This window comes from Ixodes scapularis, unplaced genomic scaffold, assembly GCF_016920785.2.
Source record: "Ixodes scapularis isolate PalLabHiFi unplaced genomic scaffold, ASM1692078v2 PGA_scaffold3__209_contigs__length_174095766, whole genome shotgun sequence".
NCBI classification, from domain to species: domain Eukaryota; kingdom Metazoa; phylum Arthropoda; class Arachnida; order Ixodida; family Ixodidae; genus Ixodes; species Ixodes scapularis.
Genome location: NW_024609868.1, coordinates 2,635,044 through 2,653,325, shown reverse-complemented (window position 1 = coordinate 2,653,325; position 18,282 = coordinate 2,635,044). Strand labels below are relative to the sequence as shown.

Here is an 18,282-nt window from a genome sequence, read left to right as displayed (position 1 = left end):
ACAGGCTAAAAGAAACACGTCCCAAAAACATGAAGCGAAAAAAAAAAAAAAAGTTTTCTTTTAATGACGTGCTGAACTTGAACACTATTAGAAATCTTCTCCCATGAGTTAATTTATTCCTTAACGTGAAAAAACAATAAATATATTATTTTGTATTCTGCAGATGGCAATGATATGTACTGTCTGTGGTGTTAATTTAAATGCGATACCTCAAACAACTTAGACGAAAATAAATATCAAGTTTAGGTCAAAATTGCATGCAGATAAATGTTTGGACATTTCTTCGAAACTCACGTTGAATAACAATAATCACATCTTAAGACGGCACTTACCTAAGCTATACATAGATCATTCTTAAAAAAGTATAACATGTCTACCATAAATAGCTCCGGCTGCAGCGTGCTTCAAATCTGGCACAAACGATAATCGTCCAAAACCCGTCGTCCTTCCTCGCCCCTTCGGGGATTTATTTCTTTAAACCTAAGCGTGCCAGATAATTGAAATAAACGATATTGTCTTTCGTAAGGAACGCAACACCACGTGTAAAAGTTCGAGAAAAAAAATTACGAAGTACCCCACTACTTGAAATCAAATGAAACCGTCCGCCGGTCTTTCGAAGTTCGTCGAACTTCTGACTTTTCAGAATTCAAAAGTTCGAAACTTTTCGAACTCTCTTGATAAATAAGGTCGAAAGTTCGAAATTTATAGAATTTTTTGGTTCGCAATAAGTTCGAAAGTTCGAAAAAGATGGAATTTTTTAGCGTAAGAAGTTCGACGGTTCGAAAAGCGTCGAACTTCTTAGCTTAACAAGTTCGAAAATTCGACCTCCGTCGAATTTCACGATATGCACAATTCGAAAAATCGAAATCTTTCGAACCTCTCTAACCTTTTGATTCGATCATCGAAACTTCGAATCGAAAAAAGTTCGCGGCATCCCTAATCAAAATACATTTTTAGGTGCACTTCTGGTATTATGATCAGGGACTTCTATTTTGTTAAATATTTTTAGGAATTGTCCCTCCAACCAGGGTGTGGGCCTTTTGCCAAAAGGCAGTTTATAAAAGAGCTGCTCATAGCAGATCAGTTTGTTGCATAGGACAATTCTTTAGAGGGTAATTTGGCACCGAGGCACCTTATGCAACAACCCAAGGAGGCAATATTTTGCTAGTTGTCGTTTCGAAAGATGTTTTTTCCTATTTTCAAGCCAGGTAACGGTTTCAATATATCTCTCGTAGGTGAAGTTTTCAAGACCTCTTTGTAACCCAAAGCTTCCTATACATGGGTTGCACAAGACGTCATTCAAAGAGCGCTCCTACGACCACCAGAGTAGAGGGCAAGAAGGAGCTCCCCTCTTATCCAGACCCTCTTTTGTGCCTCCCGGATTTGCACAACATTTGCACAGGCGTCGCTATTCTCCTCCCAGAAGATTATAGAAGATTGACCCGTCCCTCAAAATTCTTACAAAAGCAGCCTCCTCCTCTTACGTGGTGGTCAAAAGTACGCAATGTGACGTCAGTGCAACCCATGTATAATCGAACGCGGGAGGGGAGGCACCCTACTCTTCAGCGTTCGCTCTGTTAAAGTGGAAAGAGGTGGGAAATAGTTTCCCCTGAACTCTTAACCTCTCATCGACATAGGTTTTTCATCGACTGCATTGACATCAATTTGTCTGGTTTCCAAACTGACATATGTTTCAGTGAATGTTTTCATAAAGGTTTGAAGACTATTAAATGCTTTTGATTTGTTGGATAGGCCCAGCCGCTGGGGTAAATTGGTGCCAACATTGCAGCGCCCCCAAAAGACTGGTTGGCATACCTCGGCAGACCTCACTCATGAGGGCCCTCACTCACCCTCACTTACCCTCATCTTCACAGGTGAGGTGAGGGTGAGTGAGTTTCTGAACCAGGAAAATTCGTGAGGGTGAGTGAGGGCCGTGAGGGCCGTGAGGGCCATGAGGGCGGTGAGGGCGGTAAGGGGTATGAGGGCCGTGAGGGGCGTGAGGGCGGTGAGTGGCGTGAGGGCCATGAGTGCGTGAGTGGTGTGAGGGCGGTGAGTGCGTGAGGGGTGTGAGGGCCATGAGTGCGTGAGGGCAGAGACATGAGAGGCGTGGGGGCCGTGAGGGCGGTGAGTGCATGAGGTGGTGCGAGGGCCATGAGTGCGTGAGGGCGGTGAGTGCGTAGGTGCCCTTCAGAACGAGCATCTTTCTCAGCAATTTTGGTGTTAATGGCGGGTTGTTCTCTAGCTTTCCCTAGATCGACACGAATTGCTGAGATCGGGTCCGGCTCGAAATAAGCAAGCAACTCGGAGCAATTCGAATACGTTTGAAGCGGCTGCATTCAATCAGGGACGCAAAATTTTCACGTGATACCTCGTGCCGGTGATGATGACACCGAAAGACTTGGTTCTGGTTTGAAATCAATCGTTTTTTTTGGAAATAAACTGTTTCAGAAAGGTGCATTAGTATTCTTAACGAGATTTAAATGCATAAAAACACGTTTATAATGCGAAATTGTGTCTAAATAGTGCAAGAAAAATAAAATTTTATGATGACGATGGCAAATTGCAGCAATTGGTTGCTGCGTGTGATCGCGGGCAGCCCGTGTTGCTGGTGTTGCGACGTAAAGTTTCTGGCCAAAATTGCCCCATCTGAAGCTGGCCTGATTGGCGTGAGGGCCATGAGTGCGTGAGGGGCGTGAGGGGTGTGAGGGCCGCAAGGGCGGTGAGGGGCTTGAGGGCGGTGAGTGGCGCGAGGGCCGTGAGGGCCGTGAGGGTGGTGAGTGGCGTGAGGGCTATGAGTGCGTGAGGGCGATGAGTGGCGTGAGGGCTATGAGTGCGTGAGGGCCGTGAGGGCAGTGAGGGCGGTGAGTGGCGTGAGTAGCGTGAGGGCCATGAGTGAGTGAGGGGCGTGAGGGCGGTGAGGGCCGTGAGGTTCAGTGAAGGGCTGAAGGTGAGTGTGACTGTGAGGGTGAGGATGAGTGAGGGGCTGAAGGTGAGTGTAGCTGTGAGGGTGAGTAAGGGGCTTAGGTGAGTGTGGCTGTGAGGGTGAGTGAGGGCGACCTAAAATGGCGACCTCTGCTGGTTGGTGTCTTTTAGTTTGAGAAATTTTCATAAAGGCAAATTGTGACCTGAGGCTGGTACAAATTGTCTTTTGTTGAAAGGTCCCACAGTGCCCCCCTTCAGATCCACGAAGATGATAAATGACTCTTTTTATGCTTTAGGTGGTCAAATATTATCCTGGATTCCAAAACTTGAAGATGCTGTCAGAATAGTATTTTCAAGTGTAACAATGTACATCCGTGATGAGATATAGCAAACAGATAACAAAGGTTAATTCCAGCTAATAGTGAGAACCTCGCTGAAGGAGGGGGACCATACTGCTTTTTTTGTTTTGTTTTTTGCTCTATGCAGTAGCAGGTGCACCCAACCAGTGTTAGAGTGTGTGAGATCATCTCAGATATCTTAAGAGAAAGTTTGTATAGCAACACCCTCAAAAATATTCATTGCAAAATTAAACTATGCATCGTCAAATACTCATTCTCCACCCAAATGTGGCTGGCTCTAGTGGCCCTAACCAGATGCCAAAGTTTCAGAACCAACCGTTATCCGACTCGAAAATTCCAAGTTATAAAAATTAGATTTATTTTTTTCACATAATTTCAGTTATTAGCAAAATCTGTTCTATATTTGTAATTCTAATTTATCCGCTTATTTTTAAATGTATTTTTGATGCATGTTGAAATACCTTTGATAAGTGTATTTCAGCATCAACATTATAGTTGTTTTTAACATTGAATTTGTATTTGTATTTCCAAATACATTTTCAAGCATTTCTTCCCAACCCTGCTGCATATACTTCAACAAGCATGGCCCGTTTTGGAAAAAAAATTTTTTTGCTGGCCTCCCACATTCTTTTGCGCACAGAAAAATTTCTAAGGAGAAACCAACCAGATGGAGTGGTATCTTATATAGAATCATTCCCTTGCAGGAGTATCTTTATAGACTCGTAGAACATATTTTAATGCTATGTACAGTACATTACAGCACATTTTTGGTTTTGTACACATGATCACAAGAAAAATTGAAATTGTCAGAAGGGCCAGTGATTTCGTGAAACGGACGGAAGACATCGTCGAGTTTCTTTTTTATTAACAGACGCTGCACGGCAGCAGGGGCACTACCATTACCCCACAATGTGACGATATAAACGATCCATTTACAACCCAGTTGGAGCCACCTTTGCCTCAGTTCAACCAAGGAAGCTGACATGTTGGTTCGTCACACTGGGACCACAGTGTGGAGAAAGAAGTGACTAGTTTAGTCGAGCAGTTTCTTTTGTGCTGGCGCTGTTTGGACAATGTCCGCTTTGATCATCCACGAGATGATTCTTTAGTAATAAGGTTGAGAGCTGGGCTAGTTGGTAGTGGTTAAAAATAATGAAATAAAACGGCGCAAAAAGGTACAAAAGGAAGCAACAAACCGGACAGGACGGAGCGCTGACTCGCAACTATGCATTCATATTGATAGACAAGGAGAAAGAAAAACAAGTTAACACTAAGGCAGAAGGAATAAAAAAGACCACATGCAGTAAGAAGTATGCCAAGCCGTTTGTGCCATGTGTCCCTTCTCATGCGGCCGCACCTATGCTGGGCAAACGGGACGCTGCCTGAACGGTGGGCTCAGTAAGCACAGGCACTCTCTGAAAGCTACAGTGGGAAGACACCTTTCAGTTCACCGTAAATAGTGCCTGTGCAAACAGTCTTTTAATACCACCACTATTTTGGGAAGGCACAAAGAAAAAGTGACATGTGTGGTGCTTGAGGCATTCTACATCCACGGTGGAGAAAGAAACTGCATTACGGCAGCGTCAGTGGTGTTGTCTAGGAAGGAGCTGGAATTCCCAAAACTGACAATGAAGGTCCAGTGCTTGCTGTAACGAGTAAATATCATGGGCAGAAGGTATGCGTGCAACAACGTGTTTTCTTTCTCCTTGTCTATCAATGAAAGTACATAAATGCGAGTCAGTCAGCGCTCTGTCCTGTCCAGTTCGTCACTTCCTTTTGTACCTTTTTGCGCCGTTTTATTTCATTAGGATTCTAGAGTGTTGGGAGACATGCCATGTAAAGCAAAAAGGTCCACATCATGTCTCGACCATGTTCGCACCATTTTTTATCATTAGTCCCGTTCTGGCAAGAGCTAATCGTTTCTAAAGACAAAATCTCAGTTGCCAGCATTTATATCTAAGAAACAAAGTGTGGTCCCATAGCAGTATGCACAAATCGCCTAATTATATTAATAAACAAGATTTAGTGCTACTGTTAGCTTTTTAACCTAGCTCAGAACCAGACAAATCAAACTAAGCTTGGGAGGGTTAAGGGGAACAGAAGATTGAGATTGCCAAGGTGGCTTTCTCGAGTAATAAGGTAGTAGCCAGGATGGTCCTAACTTTGGAAAAACTGCTCCGATTGGTCCCTTCCCTCAAGGAAATAAACAAAAAGCATACCGGCACTGGCCGAAGACCACAAACCAAGAGAACTCCAGCAAACAATTTTGACCGAAACCAAGTAAAGAGATGCCCCCAGATTGCAACTTGGTGCCATCCACACACTTCCTTTTGATTCAGACTGCACAGCTACATATGCAATAAACATGAAACGAGACATTGTCACGGACTTGTTTTGTTAAAAAAAGGATAACGCGGGACCTTTCCTCTCGGCGTATTATTGCTTCGACAATCCAACACTTGAGGAACGACCCCCAGTTCTGTACAGAGATGAGATTTCGGGGTAGTGCAGGATTTTTTTTTTTTTTTTTCCAAGTATACATTATATGTAAAACTGTACATAACACACAAAGTCCCAACACCGCTTCCTCCACTAAATACACAGTGGCATCAATGAAGCTGTGTGTGCTCGGCAGAGTGAAGAGGACTACTGGTGTTCACACTCCCAAAAGTTTTGCAAGTTGTCAACTTAGTCCAACAAAGTAATGAAAGTCAACGTTTTTTGAATTTCCTAAATGCAGGTGACTGCAGCGATAGCTATGGAAGGTACATTTCTTGCTCAACCAGCGTGAAAGTCATCGCGTGACAACTCCGTAAGCCTTGACACGAAGCCTGCAATGGCCATAACATTGCAGTTCTGCACCGCAAAGCACCACACTGATACAAATACCATTTTCGGGGTGGGAAATATTGAGTTATGTCTGGCAGCGAATACTTCATAGTCAAAAATAATTTAACTCCTGCATCGATTTTGAAACAATGCCGCACAACGGCCCACCAATCCCCTAAGCAGCTACACATCCGATGGAAAGGAACCAAACTTAAATTGTGCACAGTTTCTTCTCCTTTCTAAAGTGGCATTAGCTCCTGATAAGCGGTCCCTGACCAGTCGACTAAACTACTGCCAGTGACATGCCACCACTGCATGCGTCATCTCCAGGTAGGCTTTTTTGCACAATTAAAAAAAATCACCAAGGTAGTCAAACCTGGTGGCAAGAACTTGAAAAGGAGCTTCTTGGAAGGGAACCAAAAAGAGTGGCAACAAATGTTTTGCCAAGAAATCTAGAACCAAGTCTCTTGGCAAAACGTCCGCTACTACTACTCGGACTTCCTGGAGGTAGCTTTCAAGTCCTCCACGTGTGGCAATGGCATTCCACAGACTGCAGTTGTACCGACTGTCTGAGAGGGGTCCCCCAGCTCCCATTCGGTAGGTTTAGGGAATTGCTCCCAAATACCAGTGAGTGCTTTGGGAAACCACTTTCAAGGAATCGGGATGAGCACGCTCGGTAAGGCACCTTTCCAGCTCGACGCCCCCAGTGAGAGAAACGGAACAGACGGCACGCCCAGTGGCAGCCCCTCACTGAGAATAGTTGTATCGCTCGTCCAAAGACCAGTCCCCCTCAAAGCCACGTCACATTGCCGTAGCTTCGTTCCAAATGCAGGTCCGTTCCATGCGTCGCCACTCATCACGACACTTCGCTCCCTTTGGTGCGTCGATCCCGGTGCGACACAAAGTCCACAAAAGCGTCGACGTCGGTCAGCGGGTTCGGACACGACAAAGACGCCGCCGACCCGTCGCACGTTTCTTCCGCCCCTGGCTTCGTGGTGACGTGGATGATGTCCTCTAGTCGGTTCATCAGCTCCAACAAGCTCTTGATGTCCATCTCGAGGAGCTTCTGCTGACTCAGCAGCTTCCCGAGGGCGCTTCGCACCTTGCTCGACTGCTGAGGCGAGCTGCCCGTGCCGTCCCGTATGTAGCGCAGCATCTGCAGCTGCTGCGTCACGCGCAGCAGCTCTGCCTGCGTCGCCTGGGGCTTGTCTTCGGCTGCCGAGGCACTCCCGCTGGCCAGGCTCAAGTTGTCCCCCGGTCCGGCCATCCCCTCGGCAACTGGCAGAGCAAAACGCCACCAATTTACGCTCGAACTCGCTATTGCCTCCTTCATCACCTGGTTCATTTTTCATTTTGGTATTGCGATGCGTTATACGTTGAACGAGAAGACCTCATTTAAGAACAATGCCAAAACATCACAATAGGAACAACCCAAAGGACAATGCGGATGTACAAAATACATAGATCACAAAAGATATGGTAGAATCTGTCATAAACATGCATACACAAGATTCTAAAAGCAAGGAAAGTACCAATCTCCATATTACAGTATTTGCTCGAGTAATAGCCACACTTCTTATGAACAAGGCCCATGGGTCTGCCCTTCCGCGGAGCACGAGGATAGTGAATTACCGCGATCAGCAGGAAAATGACAGCGGTTTACGGGACAGAGATAACGTCTGCGCAAAATTCCTATCTTGCTCAGATCGCATTTTTATGGAGAATCGTGTTCTTGACTTGTTATTTGCTGCGTTTTTTACGCAGAACGCAATGATTGGCTGTATGTGTGCTATGCAGGAAAGTAGACGCAAAGGCCTTCTTCATAAGAAGTGTGACTACCTCGACCAAATATGGTATTTACCGAGGCAAACTCGACCAACCCAGTCTACTGGGCAGGTGTGAGGGAGAAATCAATGTCTCTCGTAACTGGTAAGGCGGAATGTTTTTTTCTTTTTTTTTTTGTAGCAGGGTCATTGTGGCTGTGGTACAATTAATCCTTAATCATCACCATCATCATTAGTGATGGACTGAATCTGCCGAACTTCAGATTCGGCGAAAATTCGGCGAATGTCTGCACATGCACGAGAAAGCAGTGGGCCATGGACTGCAAATGGACGCCATGCAGTCGTGCGGTTACCATCGCACAGTGTAGTACAACCAGCAGTTATAGCGAGGTGTGGAGTAGACAACAAGGTAACTGTGCATTTGTGAACCTTTACGAGTGTAATTCTCTTCAATATTTTCTGCCTCAAGAACAGAGGTCGACCAGTGATTTACGCAGTCCACTGCACAAGTGACAAATGATGCGGTACATTCTGGATAACATGATTTCCATTTGACCTTTCAAGTGATACAACGAGGTAGTTGGATCATTGACTGACAATTGCTTTAAAGCACTCCTCGCAATTATAACAACCCTGTTTTTGGCTCACAGGTAGTTTGTGCCAAAACAAAATAATATTGCTTTTTAATTAGCGTTATTTTGCGGTTTTCATGTGTCTGCATAAAACTAAACACAGAACTATCATGCTCGACGTTGCACATCCGACATTCCTAACTCTTGCCATCCCGCTACACGTCCGTGTGTGTCCTAACACCAGAAACCAGCATTTTAAAAGTTAAAAACGAGACGCTGCGAATATGGAATGCACACTTTCATGCAAAACTGGCATCAAGTGACTTAGATCGAAAAACATGCATATTTACAATAATATTGTTGTCTCTTCTGGAAAAGTTTGGCAAAAAGTCGGCTTTGCCGAATTTGAAGATTCGGCACCAAATCTTCGATACGGAAAAAGTTTGGCCCACCACTAATCAACACCTTTGATGTTCTTTAGATCATCCACGTAGCAATTGAAACGAAGCTGCGTAGCGAGAATAACAAAGTTCTACAATGCGATCGAAGTCAAACCACAGAGGAACCTCGACACCACAAGCTTTCCTTGAGAGGGAAAAGGCCACCACTTCCGAGTCGCTGACTTTTCCACCGTGGCATAGCCTCGTTAGCATTGCCTCGCGGTTCTGCCGACACATGAAAGGGAACCAGGGATGGGCATTCTATGGCAAAGCAAACTTTAGGCTCGTTCACACACTTGCGTTTGCTTACGATAGAGTTGTTGCAATCCCTTACGACGAGAGTACACGCTGGCGCCGTCTATGGGGTGACCCTGGAACTGCATTTCACTAGAGTTGGTGCACGAGAAACTCTTCCCACCACTTTCCACTTTAGCAGAGCAAACATTGGAGGGGAGATCGCCTCCTCTCCAGTGTTCGCTCTGCTAAAGTAGGGAGAGGATTTTCCCCTGAACTCTTAAAGGGACACTGACTATGGAGCCAAGGCTATGATATATTTGCAAGATTAAGTGTACACACTACAAATGAGAAATGCCCGTTTCCATCGGGGGTCTCTAAACTTTTTGGCTAAGCGGCCGGATCGGGGATCTTTTCGCTGTCTCAAGGGCCAGGAAATAAATAAGTAAATATAAACAGGAAAAACTAAATGAGCAATCCTATAGATAAGCATTTCAATATGAAATTGAAAGTTAGAGTAAACATTAAGAAAGAAGAATAGAAGGTGGATGAATATATATGTACATTATTTATAAATCAAATATTTAGCTAATTATGACATTGCACAATAATTGGGAGTCAGAGAACTCAACAGGCATAAATCAAAGTGCATAGAAACTTTGGCACGTTCTGACAGGACGGAAGACTAATGACAATACAGTCGACTCTGATTAATTCAAACTCTCTTAATTCAAACCTGCGGATAATTCAAACTAACATGCAAGTCCCATCCTCCGGTAATTCACACTTTGCTTTATTCAAACGAAGTTTCGGCCCCCCTCAAGTTAGAAATAACGAGATTCGACTGTTACAGAACTGACGCTGACAATATGCAATAGATACGGCACAGGACACTAAGCACAATGTACAGGTGGGAACGCGAAGGAATTTTAATGTAATACAGATGTGAAACAAGAAACTACTACTACTAATAATATTTCTTTATTATTCCGCGCTCCCGAACGACCGAAGTCTTGATATGGTGATTCTGGTGATGAAGCTCTCGAATGAATAATATCATAATAAAACGCACCTTTTCTCTCAGTTTTTTCTCGTTTTCTTTGCTATCTTCGTTTACGCGGTTGGTCTGTACTGCGGCTCTGTTCCTTTACGCACACTTTGTTTTGCACAGGGCAAGCCTTGTGGAAGTGTGCCGCAAGAGGGACTTCATTGGAAGAACCACGGCCAGCACAGAGCGGTCTGAAGACCTCCGCGTGCTGGGGCTTGGAGAACCCTGGTTTATAACATTGTCAAAAGCTTAGCGAGCAAAAGAAAGAAAAAAAAAAAAGAATGATGTGCAAAAAAATAGAAAATATACGTAAATGGCAAGAAATATAACAACTCCCCAATAGATGGCACCAGTGTGTTCTCTCGCTTATTACCAACAGGTGGCAAGCAGTCGCAAGTGTGTCAAGCACCCTCTAAAACGACGCACTGACGAAAGAGGCAAGGCACGCTCACTCGTGGCAATGTTGAAGTCGGCCAACTTCACAATCAGGCCCGGGTTGTCCTTGAAGGTGTTGAGGAGCATCTCCCCGTCTTCCGTGAAGAGGAATACGACGGGAATCTGGACGTCGTCCGTCCCGTCCCCAGACATGGCGAATGCGGGCGACAGCCGGGCATTGGTGCCTGCCTGGTTGTCTGGAACACGCACAGCCTTAAGTGTTAGCGCTGATTTCAGGCGAGGTATTTAATGTAGCGTCCAACTCCAAGGCGTGTGCGTTCTACGAGGTGTGCCCCCAAAATATTTACGGGTTTTCTTTTACTGCAGAAACAAACTACCCTATGCATCGCTGAGCACTCATTCTCCACTCAAATGTAGCGCCAGTAGTTCAAACCGGATGCCGGAGTTTCAGCAGAAACTGCTATCTCATTCAAAAGTTCTAAGGGACTTTCGAAAATATTCAATGGGAAAATTGCGGCCGACAGAGATCCACACATGGAGCTGAATGGCGCCAATCACCTAAAGCGGGCCCCATTTTTCCATTGAAATTTTCAGAAAATCATCTACAATAACTTTTGAATAAGATAACGCTTAGTTCTGAAACTTTGGCCATCTGTTTCCGACCGCTAGAAATATATTTGGGTGGAGGCTGGGCGTTCGGTCATGCAAAGTTCATTTTTGCAGTGAAAAGAACCGTGTAAATTTCTTTCTCGGACACGTTGTACATCATGGGGCAGCATTCGTACAAATATATTTACAGACCTGCCTGCTTTTTGTTTTTAAAGACTGTGTACAAATAGAGCTCCAAGATAATAATTTTACGTATATGCATTGACCTGTCCACATGGATTAACTCTGGGACCAAAAGGTGCACCCTTCCAGGGGCAGTGAAGGACACATGTTCAGCCCCCCCCCCCCCCCCCCCCTCAACAAATTTAATACTGTCCACTTGCGCTGCAATATCCTTTATAGACCTTTTCATTTTTGTAGTTGCCTCACCGGCGGATAGAGGGCGCTGACGCACCCGGCGCCATTAGGTTGCTTCAATTTGGTTGGTTTCGGTTCCAACGTGAACGCGGCTATGTTGCTGTTTTACGTTGTTTTTGCTTAATTTTGCGATAGAATATTTTTCTTGTACCACACAACTAATGAAACAGTTGTATTGAGCCACTTTGAGGACTACGAGGTGTATTTTAGCCTAAATTGCGGGCTTTTTTTACCAACTCCTTTGATGTATCTGATTATCGTCGGTTGCGAAACGTCTGACTGAGTTACAGGAAAGAAAGCCATCGTCACCGGCCGTACCAATGACACCAGTTTCCAGAAAAAAAAAAAAAAAAAGGTAATGAAAAGACTAGCATGTGAATGTAAAGAAGCATTTCGACAGTTTGATTAGCAATGTGCTGAATCGGCCAGAACAGATGAACTCTCGAGTTTACTACTCACTGTTTGGTTTTCGTGGGTACCCAACCTTTAGTGAACTTCGCAGACTAACAAAGTATCGTGTAATGACGCAGATAATTGATATAAACAAGTAGTATCGTCTCGGCCTCTTTTTCTTTTAATTGAGTACTCGAGCATGTTTTGACAGGCCGAGTAGGAAATTACTTAAATTATAAACCCTGTTAAAGTACTCATAAACAGCATTTCACGATATTGGCTCTAGGAAATAAATGATTTTTATATTAATCTTTGCTTACTCAAGATATAATTTAAGTGACAGGCCCGCCAAATTAAATCTAGCATGCATTTGTGTTCCGTAAAATTGGCCAAATAATGTTAAAGGGCACAGGAAGAGAAATACCTCGAAAAGTTTGGCTGAATTCTAGCGCTAGGCACCACTTCACGGACCTGAGTGAACAAACATTTATTTGTTTGTACATATTCGCTTTGTAAATTTCGGCGTCGCCAGCCACCAAAAGTAAATCTGTATTCGCCATCGACAATCCTGGACTCAAGTAATTGTTATGCGGACGGCTTTGCTTTTTGTTGCTTTCTGGCGTCAAATATTGCGGAGCTTAGATACTGGCAAAAAATAAAACAGCGCATGCAAAAAAAAAACAACAAAAAAAAACGAAAACAACATTGTTTTTATTGCGCATGCGCCGAACCCAAACCGCGTTTTGTATTTGTAAATAGAAACAACGTTATTTCTTTGCACACGCTATTCTAAAACTCGCTACTCTTCAGTGTCTGTGGCAGTTTCTTACACGCGGGAAGTCTCTACCTGTGTGTTAAAATAAATTAAGTGGATGGCACTGGTTATCTAAATATAATCAATAAATCACTTAATTGACTGTCGAAATGGGAGCGATCACGGTATACAATTTCTTAAACTTCATAAGTAAACCGACCGACCGAATGTTTACGTTGCAAAAAAAGATCGAGGACCTCATACATATGTAGGTGTGATATTATGAACAAACAAATCGCCTGATATTGACGTACCGTGACTTGCCTCAAATACAATGCAAGTTAAACGTTCGTTCTCTATCTCCTTCTCGAGTTTCCTGGCGTAATCAAGAGAATCTGTTTTCGATATATTATGAATGCAAAGAACGATGCCTTCAGGAAATACAGACAGTCTGCTTGCACTGACTATTATTGACGCCTTCCGATCCCAAATGCGCGATATAAATATACGGGCTTCTGACTGAAAATGTTCCGCCACTATTAGTAAACAAACCTCAGTTGTCATAAGGACCCTTGAAACTTCGTAATATCTTAGTCGTCGAGTAGACGTATCGGACTACAGTTTCCGAAGTAAGGCAAGAAAGCGCGCTGAAACGCGTCGAAAAACATGAACACAACGCATCCGCCAAGGCGCGAAGGGGAGAGCGGAGCAGCAAGTTGAAGCAACCTAATGGCTGCCACGTCACGTGATTCCAAGATGGCAGCGCCCATGCGGAGGGGGATGAAAAGGTCTATAGGTGAAATCTGAAGAAGTGCCGATGTCGTGCTCATGCTAACAGCATTGCACAATATGCAAGACACACTGTTAGCACAAACTCGTGAGTACTGGTTTTGAAAACCTGACACCAAAACTCATGTGGTGGAAGTACTCATAAAGAGCACTAACATAATTAGTGTCATATGGTGCCTGCAAATAACCTTTCGCAGTAAAATGCAAAAAAGCGCCGGTGTCGTGTTTGCTTCAACAGTCGTGTAGTGCACATCGCGCATACACCACCCACCGCATGCACATGAGACACATGGACTGTTGCGAGCTAACTGGCACACAGACACAGTCTGCTGGGAATTTTATGCGGCAGTTGTAAACAGAAATGACGATATTTAGCGCAGCATGAAAATTGAACCTGTAGCGGATTTTCCATCAAGCATACAAAGTGGGGAGCGAGTCACTTGGAATCAATCTCACAAGCTGGAAAATTTGGAACATGACATGTTCACGGCACATTGCTCCTTATTCCCACCATCAGGTACTGCCCGATTAATTTAGTCTTCACATCAAACCGCTTTTGTAGCACACGCACAACACATGTATTTCTGAAGCCCTTACTTCACCACCCCTGTCGGGCACAACCGGGAGGATATACCTCTGTATGTTCAGCAACGTCCACAATTCTCGTTTTGTAATCTAGCTTGGAGCTTAGCAAGGAAGAGTGAGGTACAATAAATATACGCACCTAATACAATGCCTCCAATGGCCCCAAGTGCCTGAATTTTCCGAGCCTTTGAGAAGAAAAGAAGACCAACATTGCACCACAGTATCCAGACACTAACAATGCTGTAAAGTCTCAAACGCATTCAAGTGTGGGGTCCAGTTAGCCCACCCCCAAAAGAACAGGGGCCAGCGGAGAAAGGGGCAATGTTTTGCTATTTTGGGACAGAAAAACAAACAAACAGCAGTGGTCGTTGCAAAGCAGTAGACTGTTACCCCAGAGATTAGCCGACTGCGCCAGCAACAGCACAAAGATTTCCTAGAGAAGCAACCTCATGCCATCTGCTCTTTGTAAGCTCACCGTTTTGCCATCTTTAGCTTTCATTTGCATATATGACTAATTTGGGCCCACACCTGATGTTATAAGAAGATTTAAAACACGAACATACTGGCAGTTTTTAACGGAGTGAGAGCACGCACAACGTCTTGACCTGTCGCACTCTACAGGCATAGAAAAAAATCTCTTCATACGGCAATTTTTGCTTTCCCGACAATTTTTATAGCAGCATCGTAAGAATTGTCTAACAGTTAGAAGCCCGGGCTTCTAACTGTTTATCTTTGATAGTTGCTGCTGCTGAGCGAGAGTTTGTGCAGCGGAGGTGCCTTCTTGAGCAAAGAGCTCTCACTTGTAGCCTAGTACTGGTATTACCATTACGGTTGATTTATGCGAGAGAGGACTGGGATGCAAATATTTAGACAAAGTAATATACTCTGTCCAAAAGAAAACAGAATAGTGCAAAAAAAGTGTGAACACGTTATATGAGCAGAGCTCCTTTTCAAGCAGAAATGAATCGACGATATAAAACTATTATTCATGGTATACGTGGCGCTCAAGGCGTGGGAATGAAATGGGGGTTCGCAGTCACAGGATGCTTGCGGGCCGCGTGTTTGAGACCCCTGCTGTAAAGTAACTAGTACTAATTAAAAGTACCGAAGCTATTGTAATTAGTTACGATTTGTGCAACTCCATACTTCCCTAGTTACAATAAAATTTCAGTAATTGCAACTGCAACTTGCAGGGATGGGACTGGGCAAAACAGCTTTGGAGCAATCTTGGGAGCAAACAAAACTACAGTTTGGAGCAGGCTGGGAGCAGAAAAGACGAGGTCTTGGAGCAACTTGGGAGCAGGGTACGAGTTTTAAGAATGGTAAAATAGAGGTGAAATGTCATCTGGTTTTCAAAGCTCAAGGAAATATGGTATGCAGATAGCCCCATGTGAATGAATAGTAGTTTCAATTAATATTTTATTTGAAACATTTTTTAGGAAATGAAAAGAAAATTACACAAAAAATATAAAGCAAAACTGCACGACAGTGTGAAATGCCATGGAACCGACTTGCAAACAGGTAAATATAAACAAAGAGGCAGAAATAGTTTTCAGCTCGTACCTCGCTCCGTCATATGCCTCACTGCTCACTCGCCTTTGTTACGTTCTGGAGTTTTCTCCGCAGGGCCTCGGGGCGGGGCTACGCGGGATGAGGGCTTGCAATACACCTTTCCATAAAAGCGTATTGAAGTGCGTTCATTGCTGTGTTTGTGTGTTATGCACGCGCAGCTTCTGGCTGGCCGCAAATGCGGGTTAGCGCGGGCTAGACTGATTTTGCACGTGTGGACAGTGATTTTTGTAAACAGTGGAAACGTCTATAGTCACGCAAGAACAGCCAAGAGGGAGGTGCGCCAACCTTAATACATTTGAGTTTATCGCAATGTGGCGGCACTGTTTGCTCCACCATTCGGATGAAGTGACTCCAGGACTCCAAAAAAGGAGGCAGCAACGGCAGCTATACTTCGTTTCAGCTTACGTCCAGATGCAGCCAATGCTACAAGCGCCAGCATGTGGCCTCGAACGCTGCTAGCACTGCACGACTGCGCACTCTTGGCAGCGATGCCGAAAGTCCTGAGCTCGCGCTTGTAGCATCGTCTGCGTGTGGACTTGGACGAAGCGGAGCGACAGCGAATGGCTTCAAAGAGGTCTGGCAGCAGAACCATTGCAATGAGGGATGCTGTAACAACTGTTTTAAGCTAAAACAAAGTATAACCATGGCAGCGACCTCTGGATGCAGAGCTTCGGATTCGGGTCTACCGGCGTTCCCCCTGGGTGAGAAGTTCCAATGTCGATGTTGCCAACAGAAACTGCGAGACAACTAATTTTGACAAGGCTCGTTTATAATTTCAGTTTTGGCACAATTCCCTTCTTATTTATATGTACTTTTGTATCAGTGAGGCGCACAAAAAGTCATTAGGCACACAATGACGCAATGGCTGCAGCAGTTCCATCCCTGAACTTGGTTACCGTAGGTTACTGGACTAACTTCTGAGTTTAATTAGTTATTTCTCAAAAATATACAAATACACAACGTCACATTGATCAACGTCAACATCAGTGCTGCAAGTTGTCACCACGTAAAATGCTGTTGCAAGAAGATGGCTGAATCAAAACAGCACTGAGCCAAAATCTTTTGCAAGTGAGATTAAACCTTTAGTCAACATCCTTGGTACATGTCAACATCGTGGCATGGTTAAAGAGTAATAGGAATATGTACACTTAGCTGACTTTCCTGAGCTACTGTAACCACAACAAGATATATCTGGTAAATATAATTTAACCATATTTCTAACTAAAATTCATTTCAACTCAAGCGACCATAAATGTACTTCTAACTACTTTTTAAGAGCAGCTTCTTTAGAAACAATATGCGTCGTAAAACAAGGACAAAAGTAGAGGGACACAGCACGAAGCGTGTTGTGTCCCCCTCTTTTCGTTTCTGTTTTAGGCACATATTGTTTAAAGATCATGAAGCAACTGGCCCCTCTATTCATTTTAATTAAATTTTTCTAGCTCCGCTACTGCGTAACAGAGAAAGCCAAGCTGCAAGCAGAGCCATAAAAGTGTGCAACGACACTGACCAAGAAGCTTCTTCGTAGTAGCGTAACTTCGAGGATAACAGCGTACATTTTCTTTCGGCCTCTCCTTCGCAGAACTTGATGACGAAGTTGGGGAGATCGCACTGGTAGCGTTGTCAACGATACGTCCCCCAGGGTTTCGTCGTCCGGCCTTGAGATCCCCGCGGTGACAATATTTAAATGCTGCCCATACAGTGGACACGAACACAGCAAGAACATCCGACTAGCGTTCGTGACAATCAATGCCTCGACGTGCATTCGGGTAGTGGCTCATGCCCAACCACGGTGACAACAGAAACAGGAAGTTGGAGCATGCCCTGTACTTTGCTAACTTCGGAGTGAGGCGGTCTTTAGTAAAAGTACAAAAAATGTTGCATCGCCCCTGCACGCTGTCAGCGAGTACGGCAATCCCAAAAGAGACTAGCCTCGGACGAGGAAGTCACCCTCAAAAAGGAGGACGTCATTGAGTCGGGAGACACCCTACCTTCTCGACGAACATGCACTCTCCTCTCTCCATGACGGCAATCTTCCCGGCGAGGTCCGGGCCGTTGCGGAGCTCCCCGCATCCGCGTTTGGGGTCCACGAGCACCAGCGGACCTTCCACCTTCGGAAGGATCGGGGCCAACATGCGAGAGGAGCCGTGGGTTAGGAGCCGCACCCCTCCCGGGCCCGCCGGGGGCGGGGCTATGAGGGAGCGGGCAAAGCACCTCATTGGCCGGCTTGCTGAGGTCCTTGCCGAACTGGGCGGGGCCGGCCTGGAGCACCATCCGCATCTTGGTCGTAGGCAGGGTGAACGCCACTGAACGCATGTGCTGTTCTGCATGGGGAACACGGGGGAGGAAGGAAGGAAGGTCAGAGTCTCTGCGCAAATCTTAAATGGATCTCGCTTTTGAATCTCTTCTTCGCAAAATCCTGACGATGTAGTTGCGGGGATCTCCGGCTTGACTTATGTATGTATCCTTAGTCACGAAGATTACCCCTTGGTGACAATGATAATAATATAATATTATGTTTATTTCCTTTTTGCACTCAAACAAAAAGAGGAAGGCAGGGCAAAAAGCTGCTTACGAAC

General features: G+C 44.8%; 1 protein-coding gene across 2 annotated transcripts in view; it reads right to left on the bottom strand.

Annotated features, from left to right (window-relative positions):
• Positions 1-3,979: 3,979 nt before the first annotated feature.
• Positions 3,980-18,282, bottom strand: part of LOC8026790 (ER degradation-enhancing alpha-mannosidase-like protein 3) — a 40,273-nt gene continuing 25,970 nt past the window's right edge. Inside the window, exons 18-22 of one of the 2 annotated variants that reach the window (XM_029985087.3) lie at positions 17,918-18,027; positions 17,695-17,814; positions 14,271-14,316; positions 10,641-10,820; positions 3,980-7,388 (exon numbers count right to left, since the gene is read on the bottom strand). In XM_029985087.3, the coding sequence (XP_029840947.1) occupies positions 6,967-7,388; positions 10,641-10,820; positions 14,271-14,316; positions 17,695-17,814; positions 17,918-18,027 (878 nt within the window). In that variant the 3' untranslated portion in view covers positions 3,980-6,966. Of the gene's footprint in view, positions 7,389-10,640; positions 10,821-14,270; positions 14,317-17,694; positions 18,028-18,282 lie in introns of both variants that reach the window. The other variant, XM_040504981.1, reaches the window with a different exon arrangement.